We start from the raw sequence: 15,679 nt of genomic DNA, 5'->3' as shown, positions 1-15,679 counted from the left end.
GGCTCCTTTCTTTTCTTTCTCTTTTTTGTACTACTCATCTTATTTCCTTGGGTTCTAATTCCGGAAAAGGACTCTATACAACATCCGCTCGTCCAGCTTCCTCCGCTTCCCCGTCATAACTACTATCCCCCACAACCTTGGAAAGTTCGGTGCCGCCACCTCAACCGAACATTTATCTTCGGCAATTCTTGGTTAATAATAAGAGAAAGAAAAGATTGAAGTACAACTTCCACTCTTTCAATTGAATCCACTCTTCCACCAACTATTCAATTTTTTTTTTTGCGTCATTCTCGGTCCAGCATCGGCTCAACCCCGGGATTGTATACTTCCGACTCCCTCCGCATTTCGCTTTTCCACCCCCGACATTCGGGACAAACCCTGACTACCGATTAGTTGGAGCTTTTGGTCACGAGAACCTAGCAGCTTTTGTGGAAAAGGAATTGGTCTTCCAAATTAGTCTCAACCAACCCTCTCTTCAACACATACCGAAAACATGTCTGCCAAAAACGCACAAGGCAATGGCCGCAAGAAGCCCGCCTCTCCCGCAGTAAACTTGATTGGTAAATTGGAGCTCCGGTTATTCAAGTTGAGAAGTCAATACTAACTGGAACAATAGCGGGAGGTGGTGCTGGTATGATGGAGGCTCTCGTTTGTCACCCTCTGGGTAAGTGATGCTCTGCGCTGCGCCAAATGAAAAAAAAAGGGGAATTGAACAATTGAGAATGCTAACATTGAATTCGCAGACACAATTAAGGTCCGCATGCAGCTTTCACGGAGAGCTCGCGCTCCTGGTGTAAGTTGAAATTCTGAATTGACATCGCATTGATACTGTTACTAAAACGAGCATCACAGGTCAAGCCTCGTGGCTTCGCCGCTACCGGTGCTGAGATTGTGCGCAAGGAGACTGCCATGGGTCTGTACAAGGGTCTGGGTGCTGTTCTGGGTGGTATTATCCCTAAGATGGCCATCCGTTTCACTTCATACGAGCAATACAAGGGTATGCTCGCAGACCCAGAAACCGGCAATGTCACCAGCAAGGCCACTTTCCTCGGTAAGTCAAGTTCCATTTCGCAGTGGTTTTTACTGCAATCGTTGTGTTGTGATTTTTCAAACTAACCCTAATTCCTTGCATAGCTGGTCTCGCCGCCGGTGTCACTGAAGCCGTTGCCGTTGTCACCCCCATGGAGGTGATCAAGATTCGTCTCCAAGCCCAACATCACAGTCTTGCCGACCCACTCGATACCCCCAAGTACCGAAGCGCCCCTCACGCTCTTTTCACTGTTATCAAGGAGGAGGGTTTCAGCACCCTGTGGCGTGGTGTCTCTCTCACAGCTCTGCGCCAGGGTACCAACCAGGCCGCCAACTTCACCGCTTACACTGAGCTGAAGGCCCAGCTGCAGCGCCTGCAACCTGAATACAGCAACACTCAGCTGCCCTCATACCAGACCACCTGCATCGGTCTTATTTCCGGTGCCGTCGGTCCTTTCTCCAACGCTCCTATCGATACCATCAAGACCCGTCTCCAGAAGACCCGTGCTGAGCCCGGCCAGTCTGCTGTCACCCGTATTGTGCTTATTGCCAAGGATATGTTCAAGCAGGAGGGTGCCCAGGCTTTCTACAAGGGTATCACCCCTCGTGTGATGCGTGTTGCTCCTGGACAGGCTGTCACCTTCACTGTGTATGAGTTCCTCAAGGGCAAGCTGGAGAAGTCCAACTGGGCCTTTGTGGGTGGTTCGTTTGAGGAGTAAAAATTTTTTGTCAGGTGGTTCTTATTCTTTTGAAATGTGATACCATACAGCGCATGGTGGGCGTTGCGTTTCCCCCTTGATCTTTTCAGGGATTTTGAAAGAGATCACTCAGCCACCGGCTGGTTGGAACGGTTTCTGTATATATTGTTTTCTTTTTGTGTATACCATTGTTCTGGACATCAACTGCGCTCTTCAAAAGTAGGATTTTGTAGATATTCAATTGTAAAGTCATTGCTTGATAATGGAGAAAAAAGAATAGATAATCAAATGGATCTGTGCTGAATGTATGCACTGATCCAAAATAGAACAAGATCGTTGCTGAGCGACTTTCCCCGCTATTCACCGCTTCCCCTCTAAACAACCTAAACAACCCCTAACAAAATTGAACTCCGAATCTCCATCAACAACACCGTCATCATGCAGTCGGGAATTACAGGTATGTAAAACAAAGCTACTCTCAAGTGCTGCGATATTCAATGCAACTATCAATTGAACTAACCCAACACTGAATCTAATATCTAACCTCCTACAGTCTCGACGGAGCTCCAAGATGCGTTCACCCGCTTCAGCTCCGACCCCTCGCTATTCTGCCTCCCAGTAATCATAACAGGGGAGAGCCTCACACCACAAACCGCAATCTCATTCTCCGGCTCCTCAACTAGCCCAGAAGATTTCTTTTCCGCCCTCCCACAGCTGTCCTCCGTCTTACAGCCCAAGACACCCATCTACCTTCTGCTCCGCCGCCCAACCAAAGCTGCAACCATCCTCGTTGCAGTAACATACATCCCCTCTAATGCCCCCGTTCGTCCAAAGATGCTTTTCGCATCTACCCGCTCGACGCTGGTCCGTGAGCTGGGAACTGAGAAGTTCGCTTCAACGGTCTTTGCTACCGAAGAGGACGAGATCCTTGGTCGGGATTCGTGGCGTGAGCGTGACGGCGATTTGCCTGGTGCTGTTCGCCGTGAGGATCTGATGGGTGAAAAGGAGCGTCAGTTGGAGGAGGTTCGGAAGGCCGAGGCTGAGGCGAGAAGTGGAACACCGCATAGGGATATTGGTATTGGAGGTACTTTTGGACCTGGTTCTGGGTCTGGAATGCCGGTTTCTATGCCCGTGGATGAGGCGGCGAAGACTGCTCTGAGGGAGCTTCAGGATGGTGGTCTTGTTCAACTGGTATGTGATTGGCAATACTCGACTCTGCTTTTTTGATTATTTTTCTTCTTGGTTCTTTCTTTCTACGTGGAGATCGGAATGAGAGTGAAGAACTGGTTTGGAATTTCGATGCTAATATCTGGACTTCTGTACAGACCGTTGATATCCCCACGGAGACTATCAAGCTTGTCGATGCCCAAGATAGCGTTGATGCGGGCTCCGTCGCTAGCCATATCTCCCCATCCTCGCCTCGGTACACCTTCTACCACTACCCCGGTTCGGATGTTGTGGTGTTCGTGTACACCTGCCCCACTGGATCGTCGATCAAGGAACGCATGTTGCATGCCAGCTCGCGCAGAACTGCCATCACGGTCGCTGAAAACGAGGGTCTCAAGATCTTGAAGAAGGTATGATGCGGCAAGGCTATTGAGTATTCGGGGTTCGTGGCTAACAAAATATGAATTGATAGATTGAGGCTTCGTCGTCAGATGAGATCACCGCAGAGCGACTGGAGGAAGAAGTGCGCCCGCCCACGAACGTGGGTGCTTCGCGAGGATTTGCCCGCCCCCGTCGCCCAGGTCGGTGAACGGTAGTGTCGAGAATAGGTGTCCCATGATCCAGTAAATATATGACAGCACTTAGACCAGGTAGTCCTTTTCAAATAGGAGATTATGATGTATCAAATTGAGACGTGGCCTTTCACAGTATGGCAAGATTGTATGATGTAAAAAGAAAACCCAGCCTCAATCTGGTCCCTTGATATAGACTGGACACCCCAAGACCAAACGCGACACTCCCTCCACTCCGCGAAACCAGCCGCGGAGAAATGCATAAGCCCTTATCAATGATTCCGAAAACTTTTCTTTTGATAGAATAAATCTGTTCTCGAACTTCCAAGATTGATAATCTTCGGGCACCCGTCTCGATCCTTCTCCAGACGCGTGCACTCGAAGCAGTAGAATGCATCACTGATTCCCTCACCACCGCAGACAACACACTTGTTCTGGTAGTTGCCGAAAGCGCACTCATCGCAGATGCGGACGAGAGTGGTGGGTCGAACGTAGGAGTCACACACGGGGCATTTGCCGTCGCACTTGTCGCAAAGTCGGCCGATGGAGATGCCTGGTTGCTTGCGGCACATAACGAGATCGGGGTGATGGCGAGACATAATGAGTTGAGAATAGAGATTGTACTCAAGATGTATAGAATAGGGAGATAGAGAAATCCGAGTTGTAAGAGGCAAATAAGAGTGATATGGTCAAAGGGAGGAAGAAAAACGAGAGCTGGAGAAGAAGAAAGCTGGAAGAAGTTAGCGTGCACGGGCCCAAGTAACACCGTTCCAGCCAAAGTCCCTCATTCACTAAGCAATCTGAGACTATGACTTAAACACACCGAGCAGGTTTGGTCTTTGTTAATAAAGGTGCAATAGGTTCACCTTATTTCTACAGTTTGGACCATCTTCCTTTATTATCCCTGACATATTGCCTCTTGCGCGGTTTTGATTTCTAAGCATGTCTGAAGCGTATGGTATCCTGCCGCTTCCCGGTGGCTCCCCAGCATTTGAGTAATGGGCTGACAGGTCACTTGCAACAGTACACTTGCTTCGGCAGTCGCCGTCCCAGATCAGGATAATATCCGTCAATCTCCTGAACATCCCACAAAACGACGACAGTCTTCTGTGACGGACCATGACCCCAAACGTCGCCGGCTAAGCAGCCAAGCCGACATTTCTCCGCAATCGCAGCGCCAGCAGCACTCGTCCCCAAAAGGAGATGTCGCACCAGGACAATCGGAGGAAAAGAAAACAAGCCGGACTGGTAGAAAGGATGACGATCGTAAACGAGGACAGCGACTGTTTGGCGCATTGCTGGGTACACTTTCACAGAGCTCGAGCTCCGCGGCACAGAAACGACGCGCGGATATCGAAAAGAAGCAACAGGATAAATTGAAGTCGCAAGCGGATGAATATGATGGGTTAAAGAGAAAGAAGAAAGAACGCCGCGATTTCATTCGAAGAAAAGAAACACCTTTTTATGAGCGGGAAGCTGTATGTTTCGTCTTATTCTGCTGGCTTCAACATAGACTAATATACATTTCATACAGATGCAAACTCGCCATGCGAACTTAATAGCAGCAGCACATTTCTTGAAGACTCGAACGGAACCAATTCTGGTATGTTATTGTTTAATCTAAAATATTCATGTTCCAGTGCTAACATTGTCCCTAGTGCTACAAACCATGGCAGTATCGACCAGGTGATGAGGCTATCATCCAGGATCAGATTAAAGAGGCCGAAGAAATAGTTTCCCGCGAAGTCGCTGCATTTGAGGCACAGTATCCACCTGAAGCCTTCACACGCCAGGACATAGTATCGTCTATCGTACCAACATCCAATGACGAACCGGAAGAACAAGCGCAAAAAGACTCCGCGCCTGCAAAGCCAGATGCTTCAGTACCCGAATCCGGATTCAAGGAGACCGAGAAGCCTACAGAGGAATTAGAGGAGAAACATGAACAGGTTCAGTCCACTGAGCCGGATAACGTTCACGAATGTTCTACTGTTAGTGGAGAGGACCTTGAACATCATGACCACCGCGACGATGATGGCGGAGAAGTTTTGGAAGATAATGAAGACACTGTTATGTATTGAACTTTGTTTTAATGACTGTGACGTTTGAGCATGCAAATCATTGCCCTCGGAGTGCTAGGTCAGGTGCGGGTACGGAGTATGCACCCTACTGAGTAGTGAGCCGAGGCACACCGAAGATCAAGGAGCAGGGGTGCCTAGATACCATAAAAACATTCAAGTTTCGATAATTCCCCACTCAATGCTGAATTCTTGGTAGAATACAGTTTTTTACTTCATATTTTGGGTTGAAAGTTGATAGTCTTCCTGGAAACACACTGTGAATTCCGCCAACTGGCCTCATTTGACCAGGTCCGAGGTTGGTGACGACTTCAAATTCAGAGCTACTAGTATAACATTACCAGGGGTGTGAACACCTCGGGATTGTCGCACCATATCCCACTCAGTCTCATAAAAACCAATCATACTTGGCATTGAGAACCCCAGCTACAACCCTGGAAATCGTTCACGTGGTCCGAGAGTGCTCAACTCCGAAAGTCAAGTCTATATTACTTCCAAGGTTCAATCACTCAACCTCCGATTTGAACCTCTAAGACTGGAGACTTGCACAATATGCCAGTTGACAAGATTCGCGTTCAGGGCGATTCGCGTGTGAAGCACGAATCTGCCACGGTGAACGGTCGTAAATATGGTAAGTACATTCCTGGATCTCTTGTATGTTCCGATACCCAGGAGCTTGCTCGGGTGGATTCAAGTTCTCTTGGAAAATGTAAGAACACTTCAATAACACTTGGTATAGGTTACCTTCTCAGTCAACCAGAATCCGGTCGCTACCGAGCTACTATCTTCCTGGTGAGTGTCTAATCGACAGTATACTAATTTGTCGGAGGCTTCCACAGTAACTAATGCCGATGAATTTAGATTCATGGATTCCCAGATCTCTCAATGGGATGGCGATACCAGATCCCTATGCTGGTTGATATGGGACTACGAGTCGTCGCACCGGATTGCCTAGGCTATGGTCGTACAGTAAGGCCAGAATCTACTTTATCCGCGAATGCATGTTAGAATAAATTACTAACACTTTTATTGCCAGGATGCACCTGATGATGTTGCCGAGTACGGACACAAGAGCTGCGCAGACGACATCAAAGCCCTGGCTAATCATCTAGGCGAATCTAAAATAATCCTAGGTGGGCATGATTGGTGAGTTCCACTTGACACTATTCTCGGTGTATTTGAGATTCAAGGTACTATACTGCCTTCTTGGTCATTCATCGCATGCTTATACTGGTATATTTTATCTACTGCAGGGGTGCTTTCTTGGCTTATCGCATTTCTCTCTGGCATCCAGATCTAATCACCCACCTCTTTACCGTATGTGTACCACATACTGGACTCAAGAAGGATTTCATCTCCCTGGAGGACCTTGTGCGTGTTGCACCGAACTTGACCTACCAGGTGCAGTTTGCAAGTGGGGAGTTAGAGAAGGTCATCAAGTCTCGAAAAGAGATTAAGCAGCTTCTCACGGCTTTATATGGAGGCAGAACGCCTGATGGGAAAACGGGATTTACCGTAGAGGAGGGTCTACTTCTGGATAGGTATATGACCTTGAAGCCCCAACGTTTGCTGAGCGAAGAGGTAAGGTTTCGTTCCATCTCAGCTTCATGGGAGATGATTGACTGGTTGTCCCCTTTATTAGGAATTGGAGTACTATGCCACAGAGTTCTCTAGGAATGGTGTTCACGGACCATGTATGTATTTGTATCGGATCTTGTCTTTCTTAAGTCTTATTTGGATATGACTAACAAAAAATAGTGAACTGGTACAGAACCCGGAAGGTCAACTTCGATGATGAGGAGAGCATTGTTGGTCGAAAAATCACTATTCCTACGCTCTTCATCCAGGCTCTTCGAGACCCGGTCTTACCTCCTCATCTTTCAAAGAGTATGAGGGAGGAAATTCCTGGCGTTATTATGAAGAGTGTTGATACCGCGCACTGGGCATTGTTGGAGAAGCCCGCAGAAGTGAATGCCATTATTTCTGGATGGCTGAAGGACATCGTCTTTGCAGGAAGGCCGGCAGAGAAACTCTAAGAAGGATCAATGAATATCACTATGAACAAAAACCAGTGACAATTGAATAGGTTTGATTCTCACGAATATTATGTAAAGCTAGGTATATGGTATTTTATGTCTGGTGGACCTTCAATCATCGTGACAGGCGTAGAGATCGTAACAAAACAGCCAATAAAGTAACTCAAAGTTCCAAAGAAGCTGAAGCGATAAGAGAAGAAATGATAGCGACTAGGATGTATAGGGCTTCATTTTCTTATCCGTTCTAGACATCCCAAACCTTGGTTTCAATGCGGACACCGACCTTGTCCAGGCGATCCACATAGCTTTGGCCCAACGTAGCAGGAGTGACGATACCACCGCGAGAAACCTTCCGGACTTTGTCCTCTCCATTGAGAACAACCATAGCCGCCTCTGTCACAAGCGCCGCAGTAAAGACGTACATGGTTCCTTCATATGACAGCCTACCAAACACGCGCGTTGGATTTGGCTTATTCTGATCCGCAGTGGCGATAGCGTGGAGCTCCGCCCGATCATTGCGAGAGTCCTCTAGCTTAGGACCGACACCAGGAGCCAAGACAAGCTTGCGCACTAGCCAGCGCACAGGCGGGAAGATGAGAGATGCCAGGAAAAGGTTGAGGCCAAAGTGGAACAGCATTCCAACGAGGAAGTTGCGGACATAAAGCAACTGGTGGAAGACAAAGCGGTTTCCGTACAGCTCAGGCATAAGGGTGCTGCTGCGATACACGATAGCCATGTCGGCCATGCCGGTTGGTGAGGTTGCAAGGGTGCCCAAGTCAGGAATGGAGCGTACACCGAAGATCTTAGTGATTATTGAGTCACTGGGAACATGCTTCAATGGTCCTGATCCTGTCAGCGAGAATGGACTCATAGCTTTGAAAAGTTCACGTGTTGGGAGCCAGTCGAAGACGCTAAGAACGGTGTTGAGAGAGCCGCCACTGGGCCCCGAGGATCTTTGGAGCAATTGTTAGAGATGAATCTTTGATATCGCATGGAATTTGTCAACTTACTTGATATCTTTAAGGCAGCTGATAATCTCACGGGTCTGTGACGAGAGATCCTCGCGGACTCGCTTGACAAGAGACCACGCAAGAATATCGGGTGCAGCGCTCTCCAGACCGACAGCTGGAATTATCTAGCAAAGATATGAATAATTAGCTAGAGCGTGCCGAGAAGAGAGACAGAAAACTTACAATGGCACCATTAGCTTTAGCCGTCTCATGATACTTGTCAATCAGCAGCTTGATCCAGGGTGTTTCACCAGTCCTGCAAGTGTCAATTACTAGAGGAACTTAATGGAGGGGATGGCACCACTAACACGTCCAAGTAGTGAGTCCCATTGTTTGCGCAAGCTTCCACAACAGGAGTTGAGTAAAGGTGGTAAGGGCCAATGCAATTGATGATCAGTCTTGTCTTTTGAGCAAGCTCGCTTAGCTCTGCAGAATTCAATTGGACAGGGAGGACATCTAGAATTGACGATCAGAAGCTTGTACCAGTTAAATTATCGGCGGAGAAGTTGTAAATCTCCTCACATACCTGGCGCACGGCGATCTAGATTGAGTGCTTTCAGTTCCTGAACAATAGGCTCAATCTTGTTTACCGAGCGGCCTGCCACAGCCCATTTCAGATCAGTAGGATGGTTCTTCACAATATGCTCGGCGCAGAATTTCCCAGTATAGCCCGTAGGGCCCAGAAGGACCAAGTCATATTCTCTGTTAGAAGCCATTGTGGTCGAGTGGTGTTTTCGAAGGGAGCTCCACTTGCGCGGGACTATGCTCTGAGCGGGTCACAAGCTAGCTCCTCGGCACGAGTATCGGTGAGAGATCGTTCAGTGCCCAGGTGATATTGGGAGGGGGAGTACGGGCTTTAAAAGAGGTGCCGCACAAAAATAACGGAGATGCGGTTAAGCCGTAGCCGTATCATAGCGTTTGCGTCCGTGAATTTCGAGACACGTGATCGGCGAGATTTATGACGCCGACAATCTGTTGTGTTGAGAATCTAAAAATACCATTAGCACATGCGATATCCAAGATCTGCAGTTATTATCTTTGATAAATGACTATAACGAGGTCATATAGATACATGAGGATGAAGTACATATTAGGGCTACTAGCTAAATCTACTAGGCAAGTGTATCATATATGCTGTACTACGAGCCATGATGGAGCCAATAGTGGATCTTGAAATGAGACAACCAGCGCAGTAAATGAGCTGTTGAGGCAGCACTTGAGAATTTTCATTGCAAGCCATCGCTTAATGTGGATTTTTTTAAGTAGTTTCAAAAATAAAGCTTTATTCATTCAAATGTCAGTATTAGTACTTCCAAGGTTGTATGATGCTCCACTGGCATGGGAAACCATCTGGGCAAGTAGGAGACGTATGAGAGATAAACGATCACTGGCACTGGCACCAGCAGGTATCTACTAGTATTCCAGTCACGGTGTCTTAAAATGAGTATAACTTGAATTTATATCATTATGATGATAGTAGATTTCAAGTTCACTTGTTCCCTAGAAACATTTTTGAAGACTTCCAAGGTTGAGATGAGGTCATAGTTTTGTCTCAGGCTGGAGATGACGGTTATGTACTAAATGAATGTTTCATCCATAATTTTCTGTTTTCCTAAGCTCGGAATGTCAATGTGTCCGACGCCGTGAGACCCAGACCTCGAGGACGAGCGCTAGTGCGGCCAAAGCAATGAGCAACGCCATGAGAGCTCTGCCCGATGCTAGTAGCGCATGAGAATCCGGAGAAAGGAGCGTGCTGAAAAGACTCCCTGAGTGGAATCTTCAAACTAATTCCAGACCGTGATGGCCCCACTAGCTCACTGGAAAGTGACCGCTTACAAAAAATCAAGCTTTGGAATGTTGTATTATTCCAGGCTTGTTAGAAGGATATTAGCATCATCATGAGAAAAGATATGTAGTTCATAGATAGACGTGTGAAGAATTAATACCATGAGTAGCCAATAAAAATCAACCCCAAGGTCCTCTCCAGGGTTACGGAAACGGAGTACTACTCCACATGTCACGTGTAGATCAAGAATGACATAATATTGCGAATCTCGATTATCATCATGTGACCGCACTACCGCCAAGCCCCAATAGCCCTAAGCGAGCCCACCCACAACCACTCTTCAGAGACCTCTCTCCGAACTGCTTTGTATCCATCTTCAACTCCAGCCGCACAAGCAGACAAGATGACCAAGCGCACCAAGAGTATGTACCTCTAAACCTCATATTTCCGTCTCCAGGAAGTCATTTCTTTTTCCCAGATTGCTAACTCCATTCTAGAGGTCGGTATCACCGGTAAATATGGTGTCAGGTATGACCGCCCGCTCTCCGAACTCGCCCTCGCCCTCGAATGAAAAAAATGATTCCTCGATCGAGAAAAGCGACTAGTCACACGAAAGAAATCGAATATTGACCATATCCCTACAGATACGGTGCCTCCCTGCGTAAGCAGGTGAAGAAGATGGAAGTCACCCAGCACGCCCGTTACATCTGCACCTTCTGCGGAAAGAACACCGTCAAGCGTAAGGCTGTTGGTATCTGGGAGTGCAAGGGCTGCAACAAGGTCGTCGCCGGTGGTGCCTACACCGTCTCGTAAGTCGCCCAAAAGACAACACCCCTCGACAGATTCTGGACGCCACGATCGGGAAACAACGCCAGAATTGATTGAGTTTGAGGAATGAAACTGGAAACTAACCATGACATACACTGCAGTACCCCTGCCGCCGCTGCCACCCGCTCCACCATCCGTCGTCTCCGTGAGATTGCTGAGGTTTAAATTTGGATGACGTGGTTTCCTTTTTTCTCTACGGTTACGCCTGAATACCAAAAATGAACAACTTCGAAATCTAAACGAGTTTTTGCATCGCACGAGTTCCCACGTAATCTGGATTTGCTTCTTTCCTTCGAGTGGAATACAACACTTCGCTCAAATTAGTCCCGTTCACCCACTGTCCGACCATCCGCTCGCTTCAAGATCTCGGTATTTCAATCTCTGCGACCGTGTCTATCCGCCTGTGGACGATTGAGCCCAGTACCAACGCTACTCCTGAAGCTTTTCGGCACCAAGGCAGTAGTCGTAGATGCCTTGCGTCTCCTCTCAGTGGACTCGCCTATGGAGTAGATTCCATGAATTTCCGATGCGTGATTTGCCAAATTCTCCTTTCGAATAGTTCTGAAAGGTTATTTGACTGGTCAATTGGTGACGTCCTTGTGTCTTGTAGAATCTCTTATCCAAGAGCATTTACTGTGTATTCCGTAGTCTGGGCCCACCTCGGACTTCGGTGCAGTACACCAGGGTGATTGTAATCGATTCTATCTCTCATCCTTGGCCCCATCACGTTTCAACATCACCTGACATGAATATCCCACCTTCGCTCAAAATGAGAGATTTGATTGCCATCGGCATATAAGACAGCTGGAGGTGCTTCACAACCAGGAAAGTAAATATCACCGCCTTGAATATAATTTTATTATGTAGTCATCTTGGAATCAGGGCCAGGGATTACTACCTCACAGCAAGGGGACAATCATGGTGGTTGTCTAGAGAAGTATAATCTGGAATTTAGTATGCACAGAAATGCCCTCAGAAGACAGCTGAGCCTATTTTTAGGCAGCGTAGAATTGATGAGCATGACTCGTCTCGCTTTGACTGTATTTCTCATTTGATTCATTCCCACTGGTTGTCCACCTGTAATTGTGCAGCAGCAGATGATTCGTTGTCTGTCACGTTGCCGCCCTGTTTTGCGTTAGACTGGAACGCCCGGCCCACCTTCAAAAGGCCCGGCTTTCTGCTCCCCACACCTTCTCTTCCTCTTCCATACACTTGGTTCCCCAAACACTCTTAATGCCGCCGCTCAGCCTTCCTTCCTCTGGCTTTATACCTGTCCATGTCCGACACTTGCATTGTTTGTTTAGGCGACCTTGGCGAAAGCGCCAGTGATCCCGAGCTTCTGCCAAGATCTGATCTCCACGATGCCACGGCCAAGGCGGAGGAGGGTCTCGAGGAAAGGGATCAGGGCGAGATCGCACAGCTATTACCATGCGGTCATATCTTTCACCATGAATGCTTGAAGCCTTGGGTGGAACGGGCAAATAGCTGTCCAATATGTCGGCGGAACTTTAATATGGTTGAACTGAGTGATCAGCCTGGAGGTATGTCATACATGTCCCTTGTGTTCCAAGAGGGTTCCCATCTTCAAGTTTGTTTTGTATCTCCTACTGACGATTCTTGTTTTGATAAAATATATAGGCACGGTCACATCATCGTATGCCGTTCAGGATCGGGTACAGGTTGCCGACCTTGACCCTCTTATGATAATCGAAGACGACGAGGAGCCCAGTGACCTGCAGCCATGCATAGTATGTGGACGTACTGATAATGAGGATGTCATGGTTGTCTGTTCAGACTGTCCCGATGCTTCTTGTCATGTATACTGCATAGAGACGGAAGAAATATCCACCACTGATTGGTACTGCCCAAGGTGTCAGTCCGAAAATGATGGACAATCGTTGTTTGGCCGTGCCAATACAAGTGAAATCACCACTCGTCGGCATCGAGCTTCGCAGCGACGGACACGGCGCCGAGACCAGGTCAACTCTCTCCATTGGGCCCGTGTTTGGCAATCTGTGTGGGACCGTCTTAACATCGACCTCGACTTCCCATTTCACGATGGTGATGAGCAATCTGCTCGTCAGCAAGCCTCACAGCGTCAGTCAGAAGAGTCCAATCAACGTGAATTCCGAGCATGGCAACGTCGCTTTCAGATCGCCGAACGCCAGGGCGGAGGCAATCGATTTCGTGACACGGCCTCGCTCTTTGACATCGAGCCTACCAGACCATCCAGACCGAGAGCGCCCAGAGCTCCTACTCCAGAGCCGGAGTCATTGGAGGAGATGCGGGCTTGGAATGCGTTTGAAAGGGCTCGTGAGATCGAGAATAATCCAAATGCTGCCCGCAAGCGCAAAGAGCCGACCTTGTCTCCGTCACCCGAACCCTCAGAGCCGCAGCGGAAATTGAAACGACCCCGCACGCGAAGACCACAAGAGCTTGCCGCTTTAGCTCAAGAGAATGGCGAACCTTCCAAAGCTGCGAGTTCGAATGCGCGGGTTAATGGCACCACCCCCACTGTGGGCGAGCCCAGCTTCTTGTCATCTTTGTTGAAAGAGGTTGAAGATGCGTCTACACCGAGCCATGCTGCTTCAGTTGGCCCTTCAGCTCCAACCTCTGTCGGCCCTACCGACCATATTACCCCTGGTCCATCATCCCCATCCATCTCTCCTGTTTCTTCAAGCCACTCCTCTCCTCGATATTCATCTACGACCCCACCTCCATTTTCACGAAGCCGGCCTCTTTCCCCTCTCCAACTATCCTCCCCAGCCGAGCCATCCTCGCCTCCATTTTCACCAGAGGTTTCATTCTCGGGGGCCCCTGATGCGTCCCCAACCCCCGATGATACAGTTCCGCAGCGTGGAGCGACTCGACCCCGTTCTCGCATCCCTCAGCGCGCTCTTGACCTAGCCCGATCTCGATCTCCCGATTCCTCTCCCAACCGCCATGGCCCCTCTCTGACCGTCAAATCCACGATCCAGAAGATGGTCGGAGCTTATATCAAGCCTCACTACCGTAAAAAGGCCGTCTCCAAGGAGCAGTATACGGAGATCAACAGGACGATATCACGGAAGCTATATGAGCGCGTCGGGTCTATTGAGACACTCGATCTTCAATCTCGCCTCCATTTAGAGCAGGTTGCAAAGCGCGAAGTTCAAGAAGCTTTGGACTCTATTCCCAATAAAAGGAAAGACAAGCAGCCCATGGCGGCATCTGAAAGTGAGGGTGATGTATTATGATTGCGATGATATGACTTCAGCATTTTCCAGGCGTTTTTCTCAGCGGACTTGGACTACATTCTGGCGATGTACCACTCATCTGGCGTTTGGCCCATTCGAGATGTCTTTGCATTGGTGGGATATTAACAGCACATCTGGGGCTACCTGGTGTTTCTTTTCTTATTTGACTTCTTTTCTTCTTCCTATTCTCTGTGTGTTGTGGTGTTTTGTTTTCTGGGATAGGTGTTTTATTCTTAATGATTATTTGTATTTGAATGACTCTATTGTGGTTCAAATGTTGACATTTGAAGCCGGGTTCTCATTTAAACCGTGCGATTCCTAAATCCTTCTAGTACTAGTACTTTCAAGGCTGCCAAGGCTAGCAATTTACCGCTAGATGTCGATCCTTTTGTCCCATGCACCTCTCTTAACTTGAAGCCTTTCATAAAACCGTGACTGTCCCAATGATACCAACTTGAATATCTGAATAGACCAGTTGACCGGCTTTGTGGCATTTCCTTGCCTGCCCTGTGGAGTGACCATCAAGCGAGCGAATATCGTCATTTTGGTCCTGACCCTGAACTCCACTTGACCCACTCTCCGCACTTCAAATCTTATACACCAATTGATAAGAGCGAGGAGGTGGTCTGGGCAGAAAAAAAAGAGAAAAAAAGGCTACATATTGATACGAGATGGTGTTTACGTCTTGAAAATGGCATTGGGCAGACCTGGAGCATACAGTGTAGGTTGGCTCGTATAAATTCTATTTTCTAATGATACGGGGAGATCATCTTGAACTTGAAGAAGGGCCGCGAAATAAGAAAGCCAGGCAAAAGAAAAACAAATAAATTAATAAAAAAAAGAGAGATTAAGAGATATCAATCTTATTCGGAGTTCTTCTGGGAAGTGTCAGTTTGATTAAGGCCTAGACTACTAATGATCACTGGTGAAATCCTTCCAACATTGATCATTGCACAAGTGCTCTTCCAAGGTTCCAAGAGTCCTCTGTATCAACCAGTTGGCAAACACAGTGGATAAATTATTTTTTGGCTCTTGAGTGCTCGAGTAAGACGCTCCTGAGGTCTTGATTGGATTAAAGAGACTTCGTACTCCATACTAATTTAGATTCTTAGATTAGTGGGCATCGAACGGTACTAGCTTGTATTGGAATAAGCACTAGTAACGGATTCAACACCCGATGCCACAAAATATCGACTGCTATTGCCGATAACTTCAGTATCAGTCTAGCTTTGGCCCTGC

General features: G+C 47.8%; 8 protein-coding genes across 8 annotated transcripts; 6 read left to right on the top strand and 2 right to left on the bottom strand.

Annotated features, from left to right (window-relative positions):
- Positions 1–493: 493 nt before the first annotated feature.
- N7483_011937 (putative succinate:fumarate antiporter (Acr1)) lies at positions 494–1,748 on the top strand (the record flags this gene model as incomplete). The annotated part of the gene is made up of 5 exons (XM_057095364.1): positions 494–560; positions 617–664; positions 744–793; positions 853–1,051; positions 1,135–1,748. The coding sequence occupies 5 exons, from the start codon at positions 494–496 to the stop codon at positions 1,746–1,748; spliced, it is 978 nt and encodes a 325-aa protein (XP_056941335.1).
- A 417-nt stretch (positions 1,749–2,165) lies between these two features.
- N7483_011936 (twinfilin) lies at positions 2,166–3,483 on the top strand (the record flags this gene model as incomplete). Its single annotated transcript, XM_057095363.1, has 4 exons — positions 2,166–2,184; positions 2,281–2,918; positions 3,053–3,304; positions 3,367–3,483. 4 exons carry the CDS (start codon positions 2,166–2,168, stop codon positions 3,481–3,483), a joined length of 1,026 nt encoding a protein of 341 aa, XP_056941334.1.
- Positions 3,484–3,738: 255 nt separating this feature from the next.
- N7483_011935 (PHF5 family protein) lies at positions 3,739–4,065 on the bottom strand (the record flags this gene model as incomplete). Its single annotated transcript, XM_057095362.1, has 1 exon — positions 3,739–4,065. The coding sequence occupies one exon, from the start codon at positions 4,063–4,065 to the stop codon at positions 3,739–3,741; it is 327 nt and encodes a 108-aa protein (XP_056941333.1).
- A 343-nt stretch (positions 4,066–4,408) lies between these two features.
- Positions 4,409–5,547, top strand: N7483_011934 (pinin family protein; the record flags this gene model as incomplete). The annotated part of the gene is made up of 4 exons (XM_057095361.1): positions 4,409–4,419; positions 4,491–4,944; positions 5,001–5,069; positions 5,125–5,547. 4 exons carry the CDS (start codon positions 4,409–4,411, stop codon positions 5,545–5,547), a joined length of 957 nt encoding a protein of 318 aa, XP_056941332.1.
- A 549-nt stretch (positions 5,548–6,096) lies between these two features.
- Positions 6,097–7,580, top strand: N7483_011933 (alpha/beta fold hydrolase; the record flags this gene model as incomplete). Its single annotated transcript, XM_057095360.1, has 7 exons — positions 6,097–6,175; positions 6,284–6,336; positions 6,406–6,513; positions 6,581–6,690; positions 6,798–7,125; positions 7,187–7,238; positions 7,303–7,580. The coding sequence occupies 7 exons, from the start codon at positions 6,097–6,099 to the stop codon at positions 7,578–7,580; spliced, it is 1,008 nt and encodes a 335-aa protein (XP_056941331.1).
- Positions 7,581–7,824: 244 nt separating this feature from the next.
- On the bottom strand, positions 7,825–9,306 carry N7483_011932 (saccharopine dehydrogenase family protein; the record flags this gene model as incomplete). The annotated part of the gene is made up of 5 exons (XM_057095359.1): positions 7,825–8,533; positions 8,591–8,715; positions 8,774–8,846; positions 8,899–9,046; positions 9,117–9,306. The coding sequence occupies 5 exons, from the start codon at positions 9,304–9,306 to the stop codon at positions 7,825–7,827; spliced, it is 1,245 nt and encodes a 414-aa protein (XP_056941330.1).
- A 1,473-nt stretch (positions 9,307–10,779) lies between these two features.
- On the top strand, positions 10,780–11,369 carry N7483_011931 (60S ribosomal protein eL43; the record flags this gene model as incomplete). The annotated part of the gene is made up of 4 exons (XM_057095358.1): positions 10,780–10,798; positions 10,874–10,904; positions 11,021–11,185; positions 11,306–11,369. The coding sequence occupies 4 exons, from the start codon at positions 10,780–10,782 to the stop codon at positions 11,367–11,369; spliced, it is 279 nt and encodes a 92-aa protein (XP_056941329.1).
- Positions 11,370–12,480: 1,111 nt separating this feature from the next.
- Positions 12,481–14,440, top strand: N7483_011930 (putative PHD and RING finger domain protein; the record flags this gene model as incomplete). Its single annotated transcript, XM_057095357.1, has 2 exons — positions 12,481–12,745; positions 12,843–14,440. 2 exons carry the CDS (start codon positions 12,481–12,483, stop codon positions 14,438–14,440), a joined length of 1,863 nt encoding a protein of 620 aa, XP_056941328.1.
- Positions 14,441–15,679: the final 1,239 nt, after the last annotated feature.

Source organism: Penicillium malachiteum (assembly GCF_028827825.1).
Source record: "Penicillium malachiteum strain IBT 17515 chromosome Unknown utg000005l:1.0-9002435.0:326005.0-9005861.0, whole genome shotgun sequence".
Classification (NCBI taxonomy): Eukaryota; Fungi; Ascomycota; class Eurotiomycetes; order Eurotiales; family Aspergillaceae; genus Penicillium; species Penicillium malachiteum.
This window is presented reverse-complemented; position numbering and strand designations above follow the sequence as displayed.